The sequence below is a fragment of the Cydia pomonella genome, chromosome 26 (assembly GCF_033807575.1).
Source record: "Cydia pomonella isolate Wapato2018A chromosome 26, ilCydPomo1, whole genome shotgun sequence".
In the NCBI taxonomy this organism is placed as follows: Eukaryota; Metazoa; Arthropoda; class Insecta; order Lepidoptera; family Tortricidae; genus Cydia; species Cydia pomonella.
The window spans coordinates 5,906,152-5,926,242 of record NC_084728.1 but is presented as its reverse complement, the minus strand read 5'-3'; the positions used below and the strand labels follow the sequence as shown (position 1 = coordinate 5,926,242).

General features: G+C 38.2%; 1 protein-coding gene across 2 annotated transcripts in view; it reads right to left on the bottom strand.

Annotated features, from left to right (window-relative positions):
* Positions 1–20,091, bottom strand: part of LOC133532082 (unconventional myosin-Va) — a 91,786-nt gene that overhangs the window by 17,258 nt on the left and 54,437 nt on the right. For both annotated transcript variants that reach the window (XM_061870577.1, XM_061870576.1), the window contains exons 24-34: positions 13,184–13,310; positions 12,793–12,871; positions 11,568–11,663; positions 10,677–10,785; positions 10,164–10,307; positions 8,654–8,733; positions 4,715–4,747; positions 3,518–3,627; positions 1,734–1,841; positions 1,529–1,628; positions 779–896 (exon numbers count right to left, since the gene is read on the bottom strand). In XM_061870577.1, coding sequence (XP_061726561.1) covers positions 779–896; positions 1,529–1,628; positions 1,734–1,841; positions 3,518–3,627; positions 4,715–4,747; positions 8,654–8,733; positions 10,164–10,307; positions 10,677–10,785; positions 11,568–11,663; positions 12,793–12,871; positions 13,184–13,310 — 1,104 coding nt within the window. The remainder of the gene's footprint in view (positions 1–778; positions 897–1,528; positions 1,629–1,733; positions 1,842–3,517; positions 3,628–4,714; positions 4,748–8,653; positions 8,734–10,163; positions 10,308–10,676; positions 10,786–11,567; positions 11,664–12,792; positions 12,872–13,183; positions 13,311–20,091) is intronic.

The following is a 20,091-nucleotide window of genomic DNA, read 5'->3' as shown; positions in this document are numbered from 1 at the left end:
AGCATCTAGTGGCCCATAGATAAATACCTTAAAATAAGCATACATATTATAAAAATATATTTCAAAACTAAACACTAGAAATAACATTATGGTTGCGATGCATTGCGCAACCCGGCAGTGTCAGTTAGCCGGCCAAACTTGACACCCTTCGGCCACAACTCCTCCTTGTTGTATTTTGTTTGACAGCTCGTTTCTTAGGCATAAACATCATTTCAGAAAATCTATACTATAAAACACACCGGTATGGCAGAGAATTTGAAATAGAGGTGAAATTTACTGCCATCTTTCGACACATGATTAAAATTTTACACCGTCATTTTAATCCTTATTCTTTCAAAGATATTTATTTATTTTATTTTATTTCTTGGGAAAACTTACAGCTAATGTAACAAAATAGGTTTCGAAATAAAAACAGTAAGCCAATTACAAGTTTCCACAGGTAGAAACTGCATAAAGTACATATACAACAACATACACAACTTACCGGGGACAACCTAAAGGTTATGGCGCCATCGCTCGAAACGATGCCGTCATACCTTTGGCCTTTGATCTATTAGATGGCGCCACTCTTAGAATAAGGATCAAAGTCAACCGGCGTTCTAAAAGTCATGTGTCGAAAGATGGCAGTAAATTTACTGTAGCTACAAAGTTTTCTTTGACAATCCACCTCTATTTCAAATTCTCTTTATGCTTCAGGTGTCACATTGTCATTATACAGGCCGTTTAAATCTCGGTTTTATTGCCTCAGTTATATGAATTAAATTGCAATAACTGTTACCGTTGCCCTCCAGTACGTCGCTGACGTCCGCCACGCCCGCCTCCCTCAGCCTGTTGACGAGCAGGCGTATCTGGTTCTTGTACCGACGGCAGCTCTCCGATAGTTTGTCAACGCGCTCCTGTTACATGATTTATTTCTGACAATAAATTTAATTTTCTGCATTCCGGACGGAAAGCGTCGTCGGAAACGAAGTTGCCGCTTTCCGCGTCCGTCGAGCAGAAGAATAGTATGCGTACCACGGGAGGAAACGTAGGACATTTCATCCCGCGTGTTTGCCACCCTCGCCTTCGGCTCGGGTAACAATTTTACACGCGGCACGCAATTTCCTACTTTTCCTCCCTTGCGACACAAATAATTACTTCTTGCGCATTGTGAACATATATACTATTTAATTACCTACACATGAATTTAATATGACAATTTGAACAAAAGTTTTCGTATGCACCCTAAATAAGTATTTTGGTATAAAACAATTCATGGGTATTAAATTTAGGCTGTTTAATTTAGTTTATGTCCTGTTTAACTAATATAGCCTGTCAAGCCATTTCCGTTAGTAGAAAAAGCGGCAAATTTTAAAAAATTGGCGCGAAAGGTTAACATTTCTTAGAAAAATTGAATATCGCGCCTTTTTCTACTGACAAAGCTGTTTGACCAGCTATAATAGGCAGACTAAACGGCCTTTATTGCCGGCTAGTCGCCGACTGTCGACTGTCGCTGACTAGTCGGTCTATCCCTAATAAATAATCGTACCTGTAGAGCCAGACTTTCAGCCGCCAGTTTGATGATCTCGTTCTGAGCAAATTCTTGCTGCTTGTTCTTAGGTTCTTGACTAAGCTCGACGCTCAACAACCTGCATTACATACATAATCAAATTAAGGGCCTGTCTCACAATGTCCGAGTAAAGTCCTGAATAGGCTACTTGCCACTTATCTGACTTAATTAAAATTATACTTACTTCTGATATTTCTCATTCTCGTCTCTCAGCCGGTCGATCTCGGCCTTCGTCTTGGAAATGTGATCCGAATAGAAAGCCTTCTCGGCCATAAGCTCTTCTTGTAATTGCCTGCAATTTGAAGAAATCGTTAACATTGACAGTGAGACTAGACTGACCTTTGGAAGAACTTATATCGTTGCAATAAAATTCACCAATGATCATATTATTTACTGTGTCAACCAAGATCTATACTCTATCTTTGGGTATTTAAATAACAGTAAACAAACAATTTGTACATTTTCAGGTAGTTATAATATTTATAGGCTAACCAACCAAATACAAAGCCGCCTGGATCTGTCACTGAACGACCTGACTTTAACCTACATTATTTGATCATGTAATATTGTCATCTACCCTCAACTGGTTTAAGGAGCCATTTGAGGGTAGATTGTTTACTTTTATTTAAATACCTGAAGATACAGAGTATAAGTAACGACTACTACTTAAGAGAAATAAGGAAACATAGAGTGTTCTCTCTATAGAACAGTTTTGTTACCAAAACGCTTATTTTCGTAGTCGACATCTAGCGTCAAGTAGCGGATTTATTAGTACCGCTACTTCACACTAGATGTCACGAGTGTCGCGACTGACGAAAATTGTATTGCTCAACAATTTACAATTAATAATACAAGCAGAAGGAGTTAAAAATAGAGTTCCGGTTATTTATTTATTTAAACTTTATTGCAAAAATTTAAAAAAAAGAGTACAAATGGTGGACGTATCACCTTGAGGCATTCTCTACCAGTTAACCATTGGGGTAATCAGAAACAGTTAGTTTGGGTTATAATATTAGCTGAAAATTGTTGAGCATTAGACTTTTCGTTCGTCGCGACATCTATTGTCAAGTAGCGGTATTGATAATTCCGCTACTCGATGCTAGATGTCGACTACGAAAATAATAAGCGTTTTGGTAACAAAACTGATGTATGGAATGAACACTCTATGCTTACTTATTTCTCTATGATTACGACTAATCGCATTTGGCGAACACCATTCAGCTATCTTAACCTGGAAATATTTGGACGTGCACAGACTGATGAGGTAGATCTGACAGTTTACAAAAATGTTGAAAACCTTCTTTTCTCAAACTTGCAATGAAATTTTGACATGACTTACTTCACTTACTTCATATTTCTGTTTTTTTATTCCGTAGACTAAAATGACATTTCATGTGGTACTAAGAAATGTCATGTCTTTCATATGTAACGTCATTTTAGTCTACGGAATAAAAAACAGACATTAGGTACGGAAATACTACGTATCCGGTGCGATGAAGATGTAAAGGAATTTCATAAGCCTTAATACACACCTAGGCCAAATTGTGACCATCAAATAGTGACAACATCTTGGCATTCAACCATCAAATAGCAGTAGATTCGTAATTTGTTTTTAGCTGTGTAAACCTACGAATAAAACTAATTGACTACAATTTTTTTTTCATTGCAAATTTGAGAAAAAGCACTATAAAAATCATGGCGAGAAACAAGGTTGCCGGCTGCGTATCCCTATCCGGCCTCGCTACGCTCGGCCTATATCTACTTAGCCTGCAACCCTTCGTTTCCCGGTCTCTATAGTAATGTACTATTACATGGTCCTAAAACCACCAAACAAGTATACACTCACTCTTAAATAGCCTCATTTTTCAGTAACGCGTAACTATTATTACATTCTGTCTCGTGTTCCAAGTCTCCAAGCGATTACCAACTCTACAGCTACAGAAATAAAGTTGATATTGCATCGCGCACCTGTTGATTCCTTTCTGCGTTTCGTAAGCAGTAGCCAACTCGCCATCTTCGTTGACGATGTCCACATCGGACCCGTAGCTGGACGTCGTGAGCGACTTCAAGTTCACCGTCTATATAGAGAAGGTTCAAAATGTGTTAACATTTATACATTATTTTTATTAATACAAAATCTATTGGATCTGTAAGACTTCTTCCACGCGTAAACAGATGAACTTAAAATATAATGTCAAAATTGTTTCAAAAAGAAGTTTATAGATATCCAATTTCGTCGCTATAGTCGCAGTTTGAGTAAGTATAGCGACGATTTGTTGTACAAGAATAAAGTTGAATTGACAAAGTGAGGTAACTGCAGTAAAAACGTCATATTTTGATAGGAATCAGACCTTTTCGGTGCCACATTCACTGCAAAGTTAACTTGGTTCGACTATTAACTGTCTTTATCCACGAATAAACAAAAAATGGAAAGTCTTACATAACCCATCCAAGTCTACAACTGCATATATCAATCAAATTTAAATTAAACACAGTATTGAATTAAAAATAAACTAAATACCATGCAATGTTCGCAACAGAAGGCGTGGGTGGAAAAACAAAGGATTAGTAAAAATAATTTAAAAATCCATAAAATATCATCAGTTCGACTAACGAAAGAAAAACATCCTATGAGGTGACAATATTATTATTTTTTGCACGGGGTTATTTAGAAACCATGGGGTTATAAGAGACAGGATCCAAAATTTTGGTTCAGTACCTTTTTTTCACCATAGTAATATAGTTTTTTTTTTCTTGTACTGTTATTTATATAGGCCAGGTAAAATATTCGGACTGAAGACATATAGACCGACTACCATGAGATGACATTTGAAGTTAACGCTAGCGACTGCATGAACTCGATCTCAGTCGCTAGCGTAAATGTCAAATGCCAACTCATGGTAACCGCATAGTTCCCATAATCATCCCAAATATTCCCGGTATGCGTATAAAATTTTGCCACGTAATTAATATTCATAGGTTTCTTGTTTCGTTTGCCAAATCTATAAAAAATAAAGCAATCAAAATAAATCATTAAAATGACGTCATGCAAAACCTGTAAATAAATACACAATCGATAGATATTTAATAAACACCATGCAAAATAAGATCAATAATCGTACGATGAAAAGCAGACGTCTTTTATGTTTCTTTTGTATTACTCACGACATTTTTCAGAGTTTGGAACCATTGCGGTTTCTGTTAGGAAAAGGAATTTCGTCAAAATTTGTACTTAAATAAAATCGACATAAATTTATAATCATACCCTTCATTTTTTTTTCTATGTGTAACCTATCTAACTATGATTAACTTGAAAGGAATCTTAAATTTTGATATATTAAAACCCATATTCCAAAGTGTATGTTTACTTAGCAAATAAATATCGAGTCAACATTTTCCTAATTTAATTATTAAAAAAAAGCACTGAACAAAGTCACCCCAGTTATAAAAATAAGGTCTAAAGTTCATACATTGTGGAAACTGAATGAAATCATTTTGCTGTAGCCCTGTTTTGTATTTATTTATGTAACTTTATTGCACATTAACTATTTTACACAAAAATATACAACAAAAGACAAAAACTTTTACTAAAACTGCCTATGAAAAATATTGATCCGTCTTTATTTACCTTTTTAAAGCTTTGTATGAGATTACTTCTAGCTAACGGCAAATCCAAATACAGCAGTTTGGATATCTTCAGTTCATTCGATGGGGGCACTTTCAGACGCCTGCGCAGATCTACTTGAACTTCCTGCTTAGGCGTTTCAACTTTTTGTATAGGTATTTCAACTTTTTCTATAGGAGTTTCAACTTGTTGCGTAGGTATTTCAACTGTTAGTGGCAGTGTTTCAACATGTTGTGTAGGTATTTCACCTGGTAGTGTAGGAGTTTCGGCCTGTTGTGTATCTTTTTCAACTTTCCCTAAATCTGTTTTATTTTCACCCATTTTGTTCAATATGAAACTTGTTTCACTGTCGAATAATGGGATAAACTCATGCATACGGTCGTGATATAAAATAATGACTAACAAATTCAAATACAATAATTAAAAAAAACTAAAATTTACATTTCATACAAAAAAATTAACATTTAAATTATTCAGTTAATTACTGAAGCACTGATCAAAGTCACCCCGGTTCTAATCAAGCACAAAACTACATCATTGCGCGACTTTTAAAAATCGATATCTACACGTTACAACTGCCCAAACCTCTGGCCGGCCAATAAGAGTACATTAAAAATGTGTCATGTTTACTTCACTATCAGGATGAGATAGATCAAGATAAGACAGACAGACAGGTTATTTTAGCTTGAGAAGAATGTAAACATACACTCATTTGTGATTTATTATTTTTCGGAATAAATAAATATTGTATATGTTTGAAATAAACCAATTCGAACGGATTACATCGCGTAGAATGAATGTAAAATACATCCTAATAAATAATGAACTTAATTTATGTATTATGACGACCGGTTTGGCTTAGTGGGTAGTGACCCTGCCTACGAAGCTGATGGTCCCGAGTTCAAATCCTGGTAAGGGCATTTATTCGTGTGACGAGCATGGATATTTGTTCCTAAGTCATTGGTGTTTTCTATGTATTTAAGTATTTATAAATATTTATATATTATATATAACGTTGTCTAAGTACCCTCAACACAAGCCTTATTGAGCTTACTGTGGGACTTAGTCAATTTGTGTAATAATGTCGTATAATATAAAAAAAAATTATACGCAATGTAAATTAACAATAAAAAAAAGGATTCAAATAGTTTTATTTCATTTCATCAATAACTATCGCGGTAACCGAAGACAATATTAATTAATGTGTAATCATTTTTGTTGCGTATGTGTTGCCGATGAAATACAATGTAACCACTACGGACTTTTTTGACGCTCTAGAGTTTTCGTTGTCTTCTTCTTCCTCGCGTTGTCCCGGCATTTTGCCACGGCTCATGGGAGCCTGGGGTCCGCTTGACAACTAATCCCAAGATTTGGCGTAGGCACTAGTTTTTACGAAAGCGACTGCCATCTGACCTTCCAACCCAGAGGGTAAACTAGGCCTTGTTAGGATTAGTCCGGTTTCCTCACGATGTTTTCCTCCATCGAAAACCGACTGGTAAATATCAAATGATATTTCGTACATAAGTTCCGAAAAACTCATTGGTGCGAGCCGGGGTTTGAACCCGCGACCTCCGGATTGCAAGTCGCACGCTCTTACCGCTAGGCCGCCAGCGCTTAGAGTTTTCGTTGTATAGATAGAAATTAATATTAAAGCAAAGCAACTATAGCAAAGGAATATCGACGTTATGACTGACTCGTTATATCGAGTGACATTATATGGAGTTTACACTGCAGATTAGTCGTGTAAGCGTCGGAGCAATTGGTTTGTTTTTCAATGAAATTAATCTGGAATTAAATTATGTACAGTATGTTACTAAAGAGGTTTTGAACTATTTATTTATATGTATATTTAAATGTACATACCTTCATGTGTTATACTCGTATATCACTGTTTTTTTTTAAACACACGTACTCATCATGTCAGAGAGCAAAGAAAAAATGACGTAATCTAGACATGTGATAATACTGATAATATTTGTGTGTAAGCAAAGGAATTACGAGATTTCAATGTTATTACTATCCGAATTATTTATTTTATGTTACGTGTGGCGATAGTGGTCATCAGTCTAGTTCGTTATTGGGTAATGTGATTTTAAAACATGACTTTATTCGTCCTATATTGTGTAGCAATAGTAGTTTATGTGACTGCTACATAATTAAAGGCATTAAAATACGAGTGCGGTTTTATGAAACGAATGAAATGAGTTTCATAAAAGGATCACACAAGTATTTTAATGCCTAATTCTCTTCAGTTACATACACTGCTTTATCTACATAAACATCATAAGCTTTAACAAAACAAAGTAATTTTATAATTACAAACTAATTAAAAGACAAACGGCGGTAATGCAAACATGTCGCGCATGTCACGCACCCGTTGTTTTTTTTATTCAGAGACAAACTAGAGTAGGGGGCGGACTCCCATATCGTTCGACATCAAGTAACATGCGAGATTTGTCTAAACAAAACGTCATCTCGACTAATATTAGAATAGCCCACCCACAGAAAAAGGTTTGTTAATATAGGCCGTTAGCTTATCGTTTTTTAATATATTATAAGGTCATTATATGGATGTAGATAAGCATATTAAAAGTGTCAGTTATTTTCTTCGGTATTTTAGCAACAGGTTCGACAGACGTTTAAATAAGGGCATTAGACATTAAAGCAAGTTTTCGCTATTCCATCTTTTTTTAGGGTTCCCAAAGGTTCAAACGGGACCCTATTACTGAAACTCCACTGTCCGTCCGTCCGTCCGTCCGTCTGTCACCAGGCTGTATCTCATGAACTGTGATAGTTAGCCAGTTGAAATTTCTACAGATTATGTATTTCTGGTGCTGCTATAACAACAAATACTAAAAACAGAATAAAATAAATATTTCTTTCCAATCTCGAGGTTCTCATCCGATCACCGAAGTTAAGCAACGTCGGGCGGGGTCAGTGCTTGGATGGGTGACCGTTTTTATAGATAATGGTACGGAACCCTTTCTGTGAGAGTCCGACACGCACTTAACCGATTTTTTAAATTTATATCTCCAATTTCATTCAGTTTCATCACAAATATAAAGTTACCTACATAGGTTAAGTTTATTAAATAACTTTATCACTTAACATATTTAACCCACTATAAGGCTTCTATAAGGGTACCAGAAATTACGCAGAAGTAAACCTTATCACTTTAAAATAAGGTCAAAATCCGGTGGGAAATACGTTTCCTCTGTGTTATAAGGGCTTCATAAAATATAGAAAAGGCTGGTTCAATCCCAGCCCTGGGCACACGAGACCTTGGTTATTTTTTATTTCATATATGTAGCTTTCCATCAGAGGAGGACCCTTATGCTTCATCTGCAAAGAAGTTTCTATCAGAATTGTTGTTGAAATTTGAGAGGAAACGTCCTTATTGCTCTTGATAGCCACATATACGTACATCTATTTATTTATTTAGGACATCTATTTCAGTTTAAAACTAGAAATATACGTACGGTGTTGGTGAGCACGCTCTTCAGTTGTATGCACTCGTCTCGGCGTCTGTCCAGCTCTTTCTGCATAATCCCAAGTTGGTCTACAACAAAACAACGGCATTATGTAACACCTCTGGAGTTGCAGGCTTCTATAGGCTGCGGTAACTGCTTACCATCAGGCCGGCCGTATGCATATTTCCCACCGTCGTGGTATAAAAAAAATATTGATAGAGCGAAGTGAGGTCTCAGGGTCCAGGTATGTGTTGACCAATGTTCATGAAATTTGGCACCAACATAGATCATATAAATACATATATTTTGAAGTTTAAGGAGATCCACCTGGTGGTTAAAAAGTAAGAAAGTTTGAATGTTTTGTATGTATTTCGAGACTTCAGTTCCGGACCAACTTTATTGTTAGTGAGCGAGACATTGTAATCGAGGGTGTTCTACAGCCACAGGCTGGAGGGAATTAAAGACCGGAAGGTATGCCGCGAACCACGTTCGATGTGTTGCCTCCCTGTCACACTTATGTACGAATTTACAAGTGCGACAGAGAGGCAACACATCGAACGTGGTTCGCGGTAGGCCTTCTGCTCTAAGGTGTAGTGCGTGTAATGAAATCACAGTCCTGTTTTACTGGCATTGGCGTGTATTGGCAAGGTGCGAAGTCACTGGAGGCTTATGGAATGTCCCTAGCGGCAGCCGTTTGAACTAATTTTACTCCATACGATCATCATCACCATATCAGCCCTTTATCGCCCACTGCTGAGCATATGCCTCTCTCCCAGTACGCCACTTGTCCCGGTCCTGAGCTAATCTCATCCAGAAGTGACCCGCAATCTTCCGAATGTCGTCCACCCAACGAGCCAATAAGATCATGGAGAAATATAAGTTGCGACGCTCCCCGCTTCATATTGACTTACGCCAAAAAACTGTCAAAATAGGGAGCGGTGGGCATGACGACTAACGTGGGCAGACTAACCCCGTTATTCATAAACGTCTACCTAAAGTTGACAAGCCGCTAATAATCGTTTGTCCCTTTTGTGTATGTCTGTATTGGTATGATGGAAAGGGACAAACGATTATTAGCGGCTTGTTAACTTTAGTAGACGATTATGAATAAGGGGGTTAATCTCTGCCTACTTCCCTCGCTACTTCCCATGCCACGTCGAGTGTGTGGCTGGGGTATTAGTGTAAGCCCTGAGTGGACGCTTGAATAGGGCGTACAGCGGGGCGGAGCGTGCGGCGTGCATGTTCAACAAATGCAAACGTATAGGAGCGGCCGCAGTGCACGCTGCTAGTGATCCCGACGCTACGCTGCGCGCCCCGCCGAGCGAGCGTCCACTCGGACCTTACACTTGGGTGCAAGCTCGAGCGACGGCGACCAGCGGGAAGTCCGGGACGGCAACTATGTTAAACAAATGCAACCGCCGGTCGAATCCCATGGACGCTCGACGATACGCTGTACGCCCCGCCGAACCGCCGTTCTCTCACCACTGAGACCATACACTAAGATACGTTCCGTGGTTACCTATGACTTCCTTGGTGAGTAGAGTAGTATCGCCGGCTGAACGTAGTCGTTCTAAATGTTCTCGTAGCTTCTTGTTCTCTATCTCGAGTTCTTCCACTTTGAAGCGATCCAGGTTGGGATTGGTGGGGGGTGAGGACAGACGATCTGTGGGACAGAAATGACTTTAAAATCTGAATATGACCAAACTTAGCGTAAGGATTGCAGTACTGTACCTATAAATAATAATATTGGAAACATAAACATGTACATTAACACTCCACTCAAAAAAAAGTGCTGCCATCTACAGTTCTCGTACATTTTCTTGTGCAAAGTAAGTTCTGCCATCTTATGGGCTACATTGGAAGCATAAACTTCACATTTACACCTAGCGCCAGAAATCTGACGTCTGTGCTGCCCCCTATAATTTATGCACGCTCCCTGTAGTATTAACTTGAAAACAACTTATTATGGCGTCAGCCGTAAATATAGAAAACGTCATATTTATTACAATAAATAGTTTTTACTATTACTTACTCATGAGTCGCTCCTCCAAGTCATTCGCGCGTTTCGTAGTTCGCGACAATTCACTCTGCAAAGCGGAAATCCTGTTCTGCATTCGCAGCACCAATCCAGCATCCGCGATCTGCAAAAATATATATTAGGACTAGGATGAGGCATATCACAAATAATATTACATCCCTCATAGTGCAAACCATTAGTTCTGATATTAGAAATGGGAATCTCAATGGTAATGGGATGATTTTTTTGTTTTTGTTTACGGCTGCTGGTTTATCTATTAAAAAATTATATGCCATAGACATTTTAACCATGTTCTTTAACCGAGTGCGGTTACCGATTCACTTTATGCGTCTCAATATTTATTCGTCCTTATAAGCAAGTTTGACTTACAACAACATAAACAAAATATTTTTTTTTTTATCTGCAATCGGCTAGTTTTAGCCATAGTCAGATGTTATATCAGGGGTCTATAGGTGTTATATCTGGGGGTCTAGCCGCAGTATTTGCCATCTTTTAAGGCTACTCGAATTGTCATTGGTGTTTACCAAGTTCCTCGCAAGTTCGTTTGTATGTGTTTTCAGTCGTTCTTTGCACTTAACACAATATCTGTTAACTTTCTCTTTGATGTTGGCATCTCTAGGTATCGATGTATCTCTGTATTCTTTGCAAACCATGGTGCACATATATAGCCCTTAAGACATTATTCTAAAACCTTGAGTTACTGGCCTTTCCCCAGAGTTCAATCCCGTATGTCTATACAGGTTTTATGTTGCATTTATACACTAGCATTTTATGAGTTAGTGTAAGAGGTGATTGACGACCACAATATTAAAAATAGTTCATAACTGTAGCTCTAATGGAATTAAAAATAGGTAGCCAGGGTGCTGGTGTTTATGCGCCACGTACCGGCATGGGCCCGTTGTGCGCGCCGGCCGACCAGTTGACGGCCTCCAGCGCGGGCCGCGAGCTCTCCACCGAGCGCACCGAGCCGTACCCGAAGTCCTGAAAGGTACATTACATCAAACATATGGAAGGTGGAGGTAAGGCCTCTTGAGCACTAGCGGTTAACCGCGGCTTTTCCAGTTTAATATGCAACCGCTTGTGATCGTACGCACTTGACCGCCACAATATTGCAACCGCGTCTGTTGAATGGAGTTGCGGCCCGCTTCGCGTCTGGCCGCCAACTTGTTTATACGCACTGGCGATTCAGTGTGCGGCGAGCCGCCGATGAGTATATTTTATAGTAAAGCAAAAAATAACAGTTACACGACGAGACATTCATTCTAGCATAGCAGAAAAAAATATCTTCGTGCTTCTTCAGTCCTTGAAAACAACTTGTGAACAGGCTAAAATCGTTGAGTGTTTCTAGTAAAGGATGAATCCACTATCTTTTTTATTTTTCTTTCGTTGTTTTAGATAGTACAAATATATAACACAAGCTACCTCGACGGCGTCCATTTTGTTAAAAATTCGGCTTCGCCTCAAATTGTTACTCACGCGACTAGCCTTTATTGACCTCTCTTAAACAACGGTTGCATAAAATACTATAATATTGAATATTGAAAAACCGTTCTTAATAAGTTGTCTGAATGGAACGGAATAGCTGCCGAAACGCCTGTCAAAGAAGAGGCGTTATTTTTTACTGCAAACATGTTTTAAGTTTCCGAAGGCAACATTCGATATTGTTTTTATACAATTCAAATATACGATACACAAATAATCGTAAATAACGATACTTTGGTAATAATAGTACAATACACACAATATAGAACATGCATAAAAATAATACTTGTTGTTATTCTTATTTTTTCGCAACTGTATTAAAAAACGTCGTTCGATACACGTGCGGAAATGCCATTACTCGCCTACGGCTCGTGACAAGATATCTTGGTCGGTACTCGTGAAGTAATGACATACTTTCCGCACTAGCATCGAACTACTATTTCCTTACACCTACAACAATGTGTAATTTTTTTGTAGTCTTTTAAAGTTTTGGCCTCTTCTAAGTTCAGTATAATATGCCTGAATTGATATATGTTTCTTATTTTTAAGAATAAGAAAAATAAAGAGGTATGGTTAACCTATCTTATAAATCTGCCTCCAATTTAAATTTAAATTAACTAACACTCACATCTTCAACCGTGGTCTCCTGCTGCGAGTTGTTGCTGGCGTCAGAGAGCGAACGTCGGTGTTCTTTCGTCGCGGGCGTCCTGAAAAAAGAAACAATTTGATTCACAATAATCGTTCAAAATAAGTGTTGTGTTCCTGCCAGTCAGTAAGGTTGCCAGATCTCCACGAGGGTGTTAGGGTCGGCAACGCGCATATAAGCTACGGTGACCGTTTACGATCAGGCAGGCCGTATGTTTGTTAGCCACCGACGTAGTATTAAAAAAAGGAATGCTCCCGGGACTGAGATTGTATGGCGAGTCCTGGAAATTTCCGGAATCGGACTGATTTTGTACAGATAACTAATACCGGGAGCATACCTTAAAAATGAGAAATACCATATCGAAAATACGCACCGCTGTAGAGAGTCCAATCGCTCCTGCAACTCGTATTGTGTGGAAAGTAATTTTTGTCTGCTCTGTCTTTCTGCTTCCAGTTCCGCGCTGAGGGCTTTCTTTTCTTGCTCGTGCTGTTTATCTCGTTCTGTAACAAAATACTTGTTATTCGTATTTTCAGAAAAACCCAGCCGTATAGTATGAATTAACTGAAATTATCCCCTAAGATGTTAAACAAAAGACATTGTTTCTTCTGTGCACCTAGGTGGCTACCTAATTTCTCAATTTTTTGCTACCTCGGTTCCACAACAACATCTACGCTTTCTAGCGGCAAGGAAATAGCTTCTCGAATAGGCAAAGCCTCGTGTACATTTGGACGTCTTCACACTCGTGTTTGGAGAAATGATAAGCTACCATAGCCACCAAAGTCCTCGTATACCAGTTGTGCGTACTCAGTAACCTTTTATACGCTTGGGAAACGTGGACCACTTACTCTAAACAAGAGCGCCAGTTAAACGCTTTTCATATGCGTTGCCTGATACTAATATTGGGAGTGACCTGGAAGGACAAGATGACAAATGAAGCTGTTCTTGCAAAGTCACGCGTCATCAGCATTACGGCGATGCTCAAAGAGAGGAGAGTGCGTTGGTTCGGTCATGTACACCGTATGGATCCAGAAAGGGTGCCACGCCAAGTGCTAATGGGTCAGATAGCAAATGCGAAAAGACCTATGGGGCGCCCGATGTTAAGATTTAGAGACTCCTGCAAGCGTGACATGGACATGGAATGCTTTGGCATCGATACCGGCGACTGGGAAGAACGTGCTGCATTGAGACCCGAGTGGCGTAGAGACCTATGCGTGGGAGTGAAGAAGCATGACGATGTGTGGCTGGAAAACTTGAGGCATAAAAGGAACAGGCGTGGCGCTGGTGGTTTGGTCTCATATCCAGAGGCTCAACATACACATCCCTACGACTTATGCGGCAAGAAGTGCCGTGCAGCGACAGGCTTGTATAGTCGCGGAAATGCATTGGCCGTCTCAACCGCTCTTGACACAGCGTTGCAACAATCCTCCGTCAGGGATCAGGTATGCATTGGTCATTGATGCGTTCAAATTCGGTAATTACACGTTTGGGTAATGTAGGACGACAGGTAAGAATAGTCGCAGATAACAAAAAACTGTTACATAAATTTCAGCCATATGTGTAGGTCTCAAAAATTGCCTTTTGAACAGGCTTGATCCTTCTCACTAATTCGGTATTAGGAAAGAATCATTTATGGTGCTGCTGGCTCCCTCAATCAGAGCGCTCAGGAAGCTCCTAAAAATATGTGAGCATTATGCGGAGAGACATGGGCTCAGGTATAACACTACAAAAAGTGAACTACTCATCTTCAGGGCTGGCAACAAGAAACTAGAGGAAGTTCCTAGGGTTGAGTTAAATGGTGCCGCCCTGAGGAGAGTAGAGCGGTTTAAGTACCTGGGTCAATGGCTCACCGAAAGCCTTAATGACGATCCTGATTTGGAACGAGAGCGCAGGGCGTTGACGGTCAGATGCAATATGCTGGTGCGCAGGTTTGCAAAGTGTAGCAATGACGTAAAGGTTACACTTTTTAAAGCTTATTGTCAGTCTTTTTATGCTTGCAGCCTGTGGACCAGCTTCTCGCAGCGATCGTACAATGCGCTGCGTGTGCAATATAATAATGCGTTTAGGATACTGATGGGTCTGCCTCGGTACTGCAGTGCGTCGGGGATGTTCGCCGATGCCCGTACGGATGACTTTTACGCTATTATGCGTAAAAGAGCGGCATCCCTATTGCATAGGTTGCAGGGTAGCACCAACAGTCTCCTAAACGTATTTGTCGTCAGAGTGGACTGCCCACTGATGAGGAGTTGGAACCAACTGCATGAACCCAACGGACCAACGCATCATCGAAATAGATTATGTTAAGTAGTTTTAGGTATTTATTGTTTTGTTTATATTGTACTAACTTAGATATATAGGTAGATAAATAATAATTGTTGTATTTACTAACACTATATGAGTTTTTAGCTCGAAATAAATGATTTTCATTTCATTTCATTTCATTTCATTTGAGATAATTCTAGACTAGTATTTGTAACTGCAATGCGATGTCGGAAAACCAAATTGCCTATTCAGAAGCTAATCCAGTTCAGTTCGCGCATTAACTCAAATGGTAAATTATTTGCTTTGTAAATTCGTTACCCGGCCATCCTCTCAATTCGTAGGCGCATTTAATAATGTAACTGATTAACAAATGGGAAGACATTAGGTGGATTTTGAAAGAATCCGATACCTGATTGAGGTATTTTGTACATTAACAGTTTCTTTTGAGGGCAAAAATATAATAGACCAAGTTATAAAAATAAGTTTGTGGCAAAAATTACATTTTTGGAACAACTTTTTATATCTGACTGTACTTTTCTTTCCACATGCAACTAATACTCATTGAGGCAATTCTAACCCCAAACACAATTAGTTTGCATTGTTTTATCACAGACTTCCCATGGCCACCTCCTGTCTCCATCATCAGATCAAATCCATGTCATCATAATATTGCATTGCCATCCAATTTACATATGTATGCAAAATTACAGCTCAATCGGAAATTGGGAAGTAGGTCAAATTTAGCTTCCAAGATTTGACCCTCACTAACATACATACATACTAACAGGGGGAAGTTAAATAACAGCTTGTAATGAGCATTTTGTGGATCCTGAATTATGCATGTAGTCAGTATCAGATCTATCAGAGCGACCGAGGTGTTAAAATGTAACTTCAACGTGTACATACAATAATGGCTTTGTTCAGATACGTTATGGCGATTATACACGTAGCGGGTTTGAGCCATTCACCGCTCTCCCCTCGAGTTGTGAATGTGTGCCTATCACGCGTAAATACAGTAGGCACTCGGTAATCTGGTACTTCATATTTTCCCCCTGTGCCAGATTGTTGGAGCTGCCAGATGTAATCTGACACCTGATATTTTTTTGTTCGAGCTGCCAGAATATTGGATTTGTATGGGAAATGTATATAGAAAATAAATTCTACATTTGAAATGCAACCGCTCATTAATCCGGCGTTCAGCTGTACAAACTGCCGGATTATAGAGCGGGTCACCTCCTCAGCCGCTAATTGCTGTATTACTGGGATTGGCCGGGTCAGTGTGTTATAAATATTACATGGATTTGCATGCTGTTTGTACACAGTTGAAAAGCTGAAACAAACTACTGTTTACTTACATTAAGACCTGTAAACGTTACCCTTTTTTTGCAAATAAATTATGCAACGGCGACCCTAACTCTGTCTATCTTTGAACTCTATGGTTTTCACGCCATTTTTAACATTTTACAACAAAGAACCGCACAAACCTTTCCAGAATTGAGCTCTGCTCTCAAACTCCTTCGACCACAGAGGAACTTTTGGCGTTGAGTGATTCTGGTTATCTTCGATTGTTCCATGTTCCGGAACTTTCGGCGATTCACATGGACATATTGAGGCCACGTTGGGCTCGCTTGGTATCTTCTCAGTTGGGAGTCCCATTGTCATTATATTTCGGCTTCATTACTTGTATAATGTATGATAAATTAATAAATACGAGTCTTGGTTTGTTATAGAAATAATATAATACAAATCCACAAAAATTGCCCGAGATTTAAGAAGATAAAAAAATCGCTTGAGGTCACGATACGTTAGCCGGTTTCAATTACAGTTGAATTAATAACTTGATTCAAATGTAGCTTTTGTTTAAATGACTTTGTTAGATTATACTTTTAGGTATTTACGCAAAACGGTCCCCGAAAAAAGCGCCAGTACCCGATAAAATATATGTACAATGCCGAAATGATCGTAAATAAAGTTTTGTACGGAGCACATAAATTGTATACTCACAACACAATCACCGATAACATTTATTAATCTTACTAGTTATCTACATTTTTATTTATGAACATATGTTTAATACAATTTCGCACCACAACAAGGGGCCTTATTCGACATGCACAACTGTCAAATTTCGCGTCCACATCAAATCAACACTTGATTCTATCGCATGTTGATTGTATCAAGTGTTGATTCTATCAACTGTGGATATTATCATTTGGAACAATCAAAACTCATTCATAGAAAAAATAATCAAACTAAAATCAACTTTGTTTATTACTACTATACAGTTTGTAATGGCTCTGAACTCGAAGTGGATCGGTTTGATTTGATTGTCACCTGACTGTGGATTGCTAATGTCAAATTTTGACAAGTGTTGATTTTATTGCTAGACTTTATTGTCTATGGGCTTGGGCACCATCTTGGATTTTTTGACGTACGACAGGGAATACCCTTCCTTTCATACAATATATGGCATAGAGTAAGGCGTCTTTTTTTTTTAAAACATAACTTTACAAGAATCAGCGACATCTTGTATCCGATAGTATAAGTAATGCGCTATGAATAATGCGGCGGCGAGTAGTGAAACTATACCTGACAATGTCAATCAATTAAAAAGTGACCACACAGTTGATGGTCGATAAAGGCGATTATTAATTGAATTTTAACGACAATAAAGCACTATTGACATGCGATCTTTTTGTTGAACCCACACCTACACGTCGAATAATGCTCGCTCCACATATTCTCCTAGAAACGCTCAAAATTGTAAAAAAAAATGATGCAATTTACTCCGCACCCAGTCTCAAGTTGCTTCTAAACCACGTTCACGAACCAAGTTGTAACCTAACACATCTGTAAATATAAGGCATATGATTTAGAGATAAAGTCCGTTTTTTTTAAATTACGAGATGGTTCATGAATAACCTTTATTACTATAAAAATAATACTACATTTGTCAAAAAAAAATTCTGTATTGCGCTATTACATAATGCATAAAATTGATATAAAGATAGGTACCATAGTAGCTCGCTCACTTGGTCTATCAACAACTATTTTAATGCTCTTTGTACTCGTATACGCGACCCCATTGTATGTACAGTCGCCATCAGATATATCGGAACGCATGTATGAGATCTCAAATTATTAAGATAAGACCTACTGTCCTGTCTATATTACTTACCAAGACCTAAGTACCTATTATTTATATGTACCTACACAAAGAGAATTCCTATGTTAAAAGGAGATTAAATACATATTTTGTTATTCAACTACAAATAAAATAAAATTTATCTTTTTCAGTTAACACATTTTTTTACCGATTTCTTTAATAAAATAAAACATTAAAGTATTATGTGACTATATTTCATTGTCTTCGGTGTAGATTATTTACTGATGTTCCAATTTCCTGTATCAGTTTGGTACCAGGAAATATAAAAACTACACCTCTTCAAAAACTTTGCTGGTAGTTCGACATCTGTAAGTTTAAATATAAAACATGATAAAAACACTTAAGTCAAAAACGTATACATAAAATATTTGCCCTATATTCTGGTCGCTCGGTAGGGTGCCCAGAAGGCTGGGTGCATTTCCGCGCTGGTTAACAATGCTGATCCTCTGGTCACCAGAAGCCTAAATAAGGCGCTCTCATAGAGCCACGCTAGTGCCCTACAGTTTCAAATTCAACCCCAAGTGCCACAAATATGTAGTTAAGGGTTTAAATTCTGGATCAAGAACATGGAATACTATTCGCTAGTAAGGCCATAGGTATTAGAAAAAAATAATAGTAGGAGACGGCCGTGGTCATGGTAGGTGGTACAGGTGGGCCAGGCAAGCTCTGAAATTATGCACCTATTTTACTATAACTTTGTTCACCTGTGTATATTTACTGTTTCCATGATAATCATTTTTAATATGTAGCCCGTGTAATCGGGCTGTATAATTGGTCTCATATTTTTTAACACAAAATCATAATTTTAATTCAATAATTAATAGTGTTTTACATATTAATCATTAATGTTTAATGTACCTATTTTGCAAAATTTTCTTGCATATAATAATATTGTTTACTTCAATTGACGTGTTTATTATTTTCGTTACTATGTCAACGTTAATACTTAAAAAATTATAACGTGAAGGTTGAGTCCGCAGTACAGTTACAGTTTACGTACATAGTGGCATTAGCACAGTCGGATTAGGACCAAACTCGAAATGTCTGAACAGTCATGAAATTTGGTATGTATATACGCCCCTTAAAGACCCCTTTTTCATGCCCACACCATTTGACATTTGGGGACCTCGAGGAACCGCAGCCATCTTGGAAAATGTGGACCATCCAGGAGAAATTCGCGTTTTACTCTAAATCTACGTTCTTTATTCAATAATCGTGTAAGGCAACATTCAAGCTTATAAAATTCTACATAAAATAGTTTTAGACATCTTTGCGAAAAAAAAATGATCTTGCTGTAAAAAATACTTGCTAAACCCAGATTTAGCCCTTATACCCTTTCATGGGATATTCTCTTAATAGGAAACTTGGAACAATAAAAATTCCACTTTTAACTATACATTTGTACATAATCTACCCCAATATCAATATTTTACTTGACTGCAACTTAACCAGAAAGTAGGGTTATGGGTATAAGTACTGAGGATTCAGGACACCCTGTACCTTAGGATACTGGACGGATTTTTTAAATGACGTATTATTTAGCCCTAAACTTTTTTCTTCCGTTAATTTTAGTAACTTTGTATTGCATAGCACTTGTATACTAACTGTGGATCTACTGATGTCTGTTTTACTGTACTCCGCTCAATAGTTTAGGCGCTAGAAGAAAAAATATGATTTAATATTCGGAGTCCTCTCAAGGCGGCTGTATTGATTTTTCTTTAATAGAACAAGTAAAAGTAGGTTGTGAATGGCAAGAGAAATCTAACGATACGTCATTTAAAAAAATCCGTCCAGTATCCTAATACCTAGCTACTGGGTGTACTGAATCATCAGTACGTACACCCATAACCCTTCTT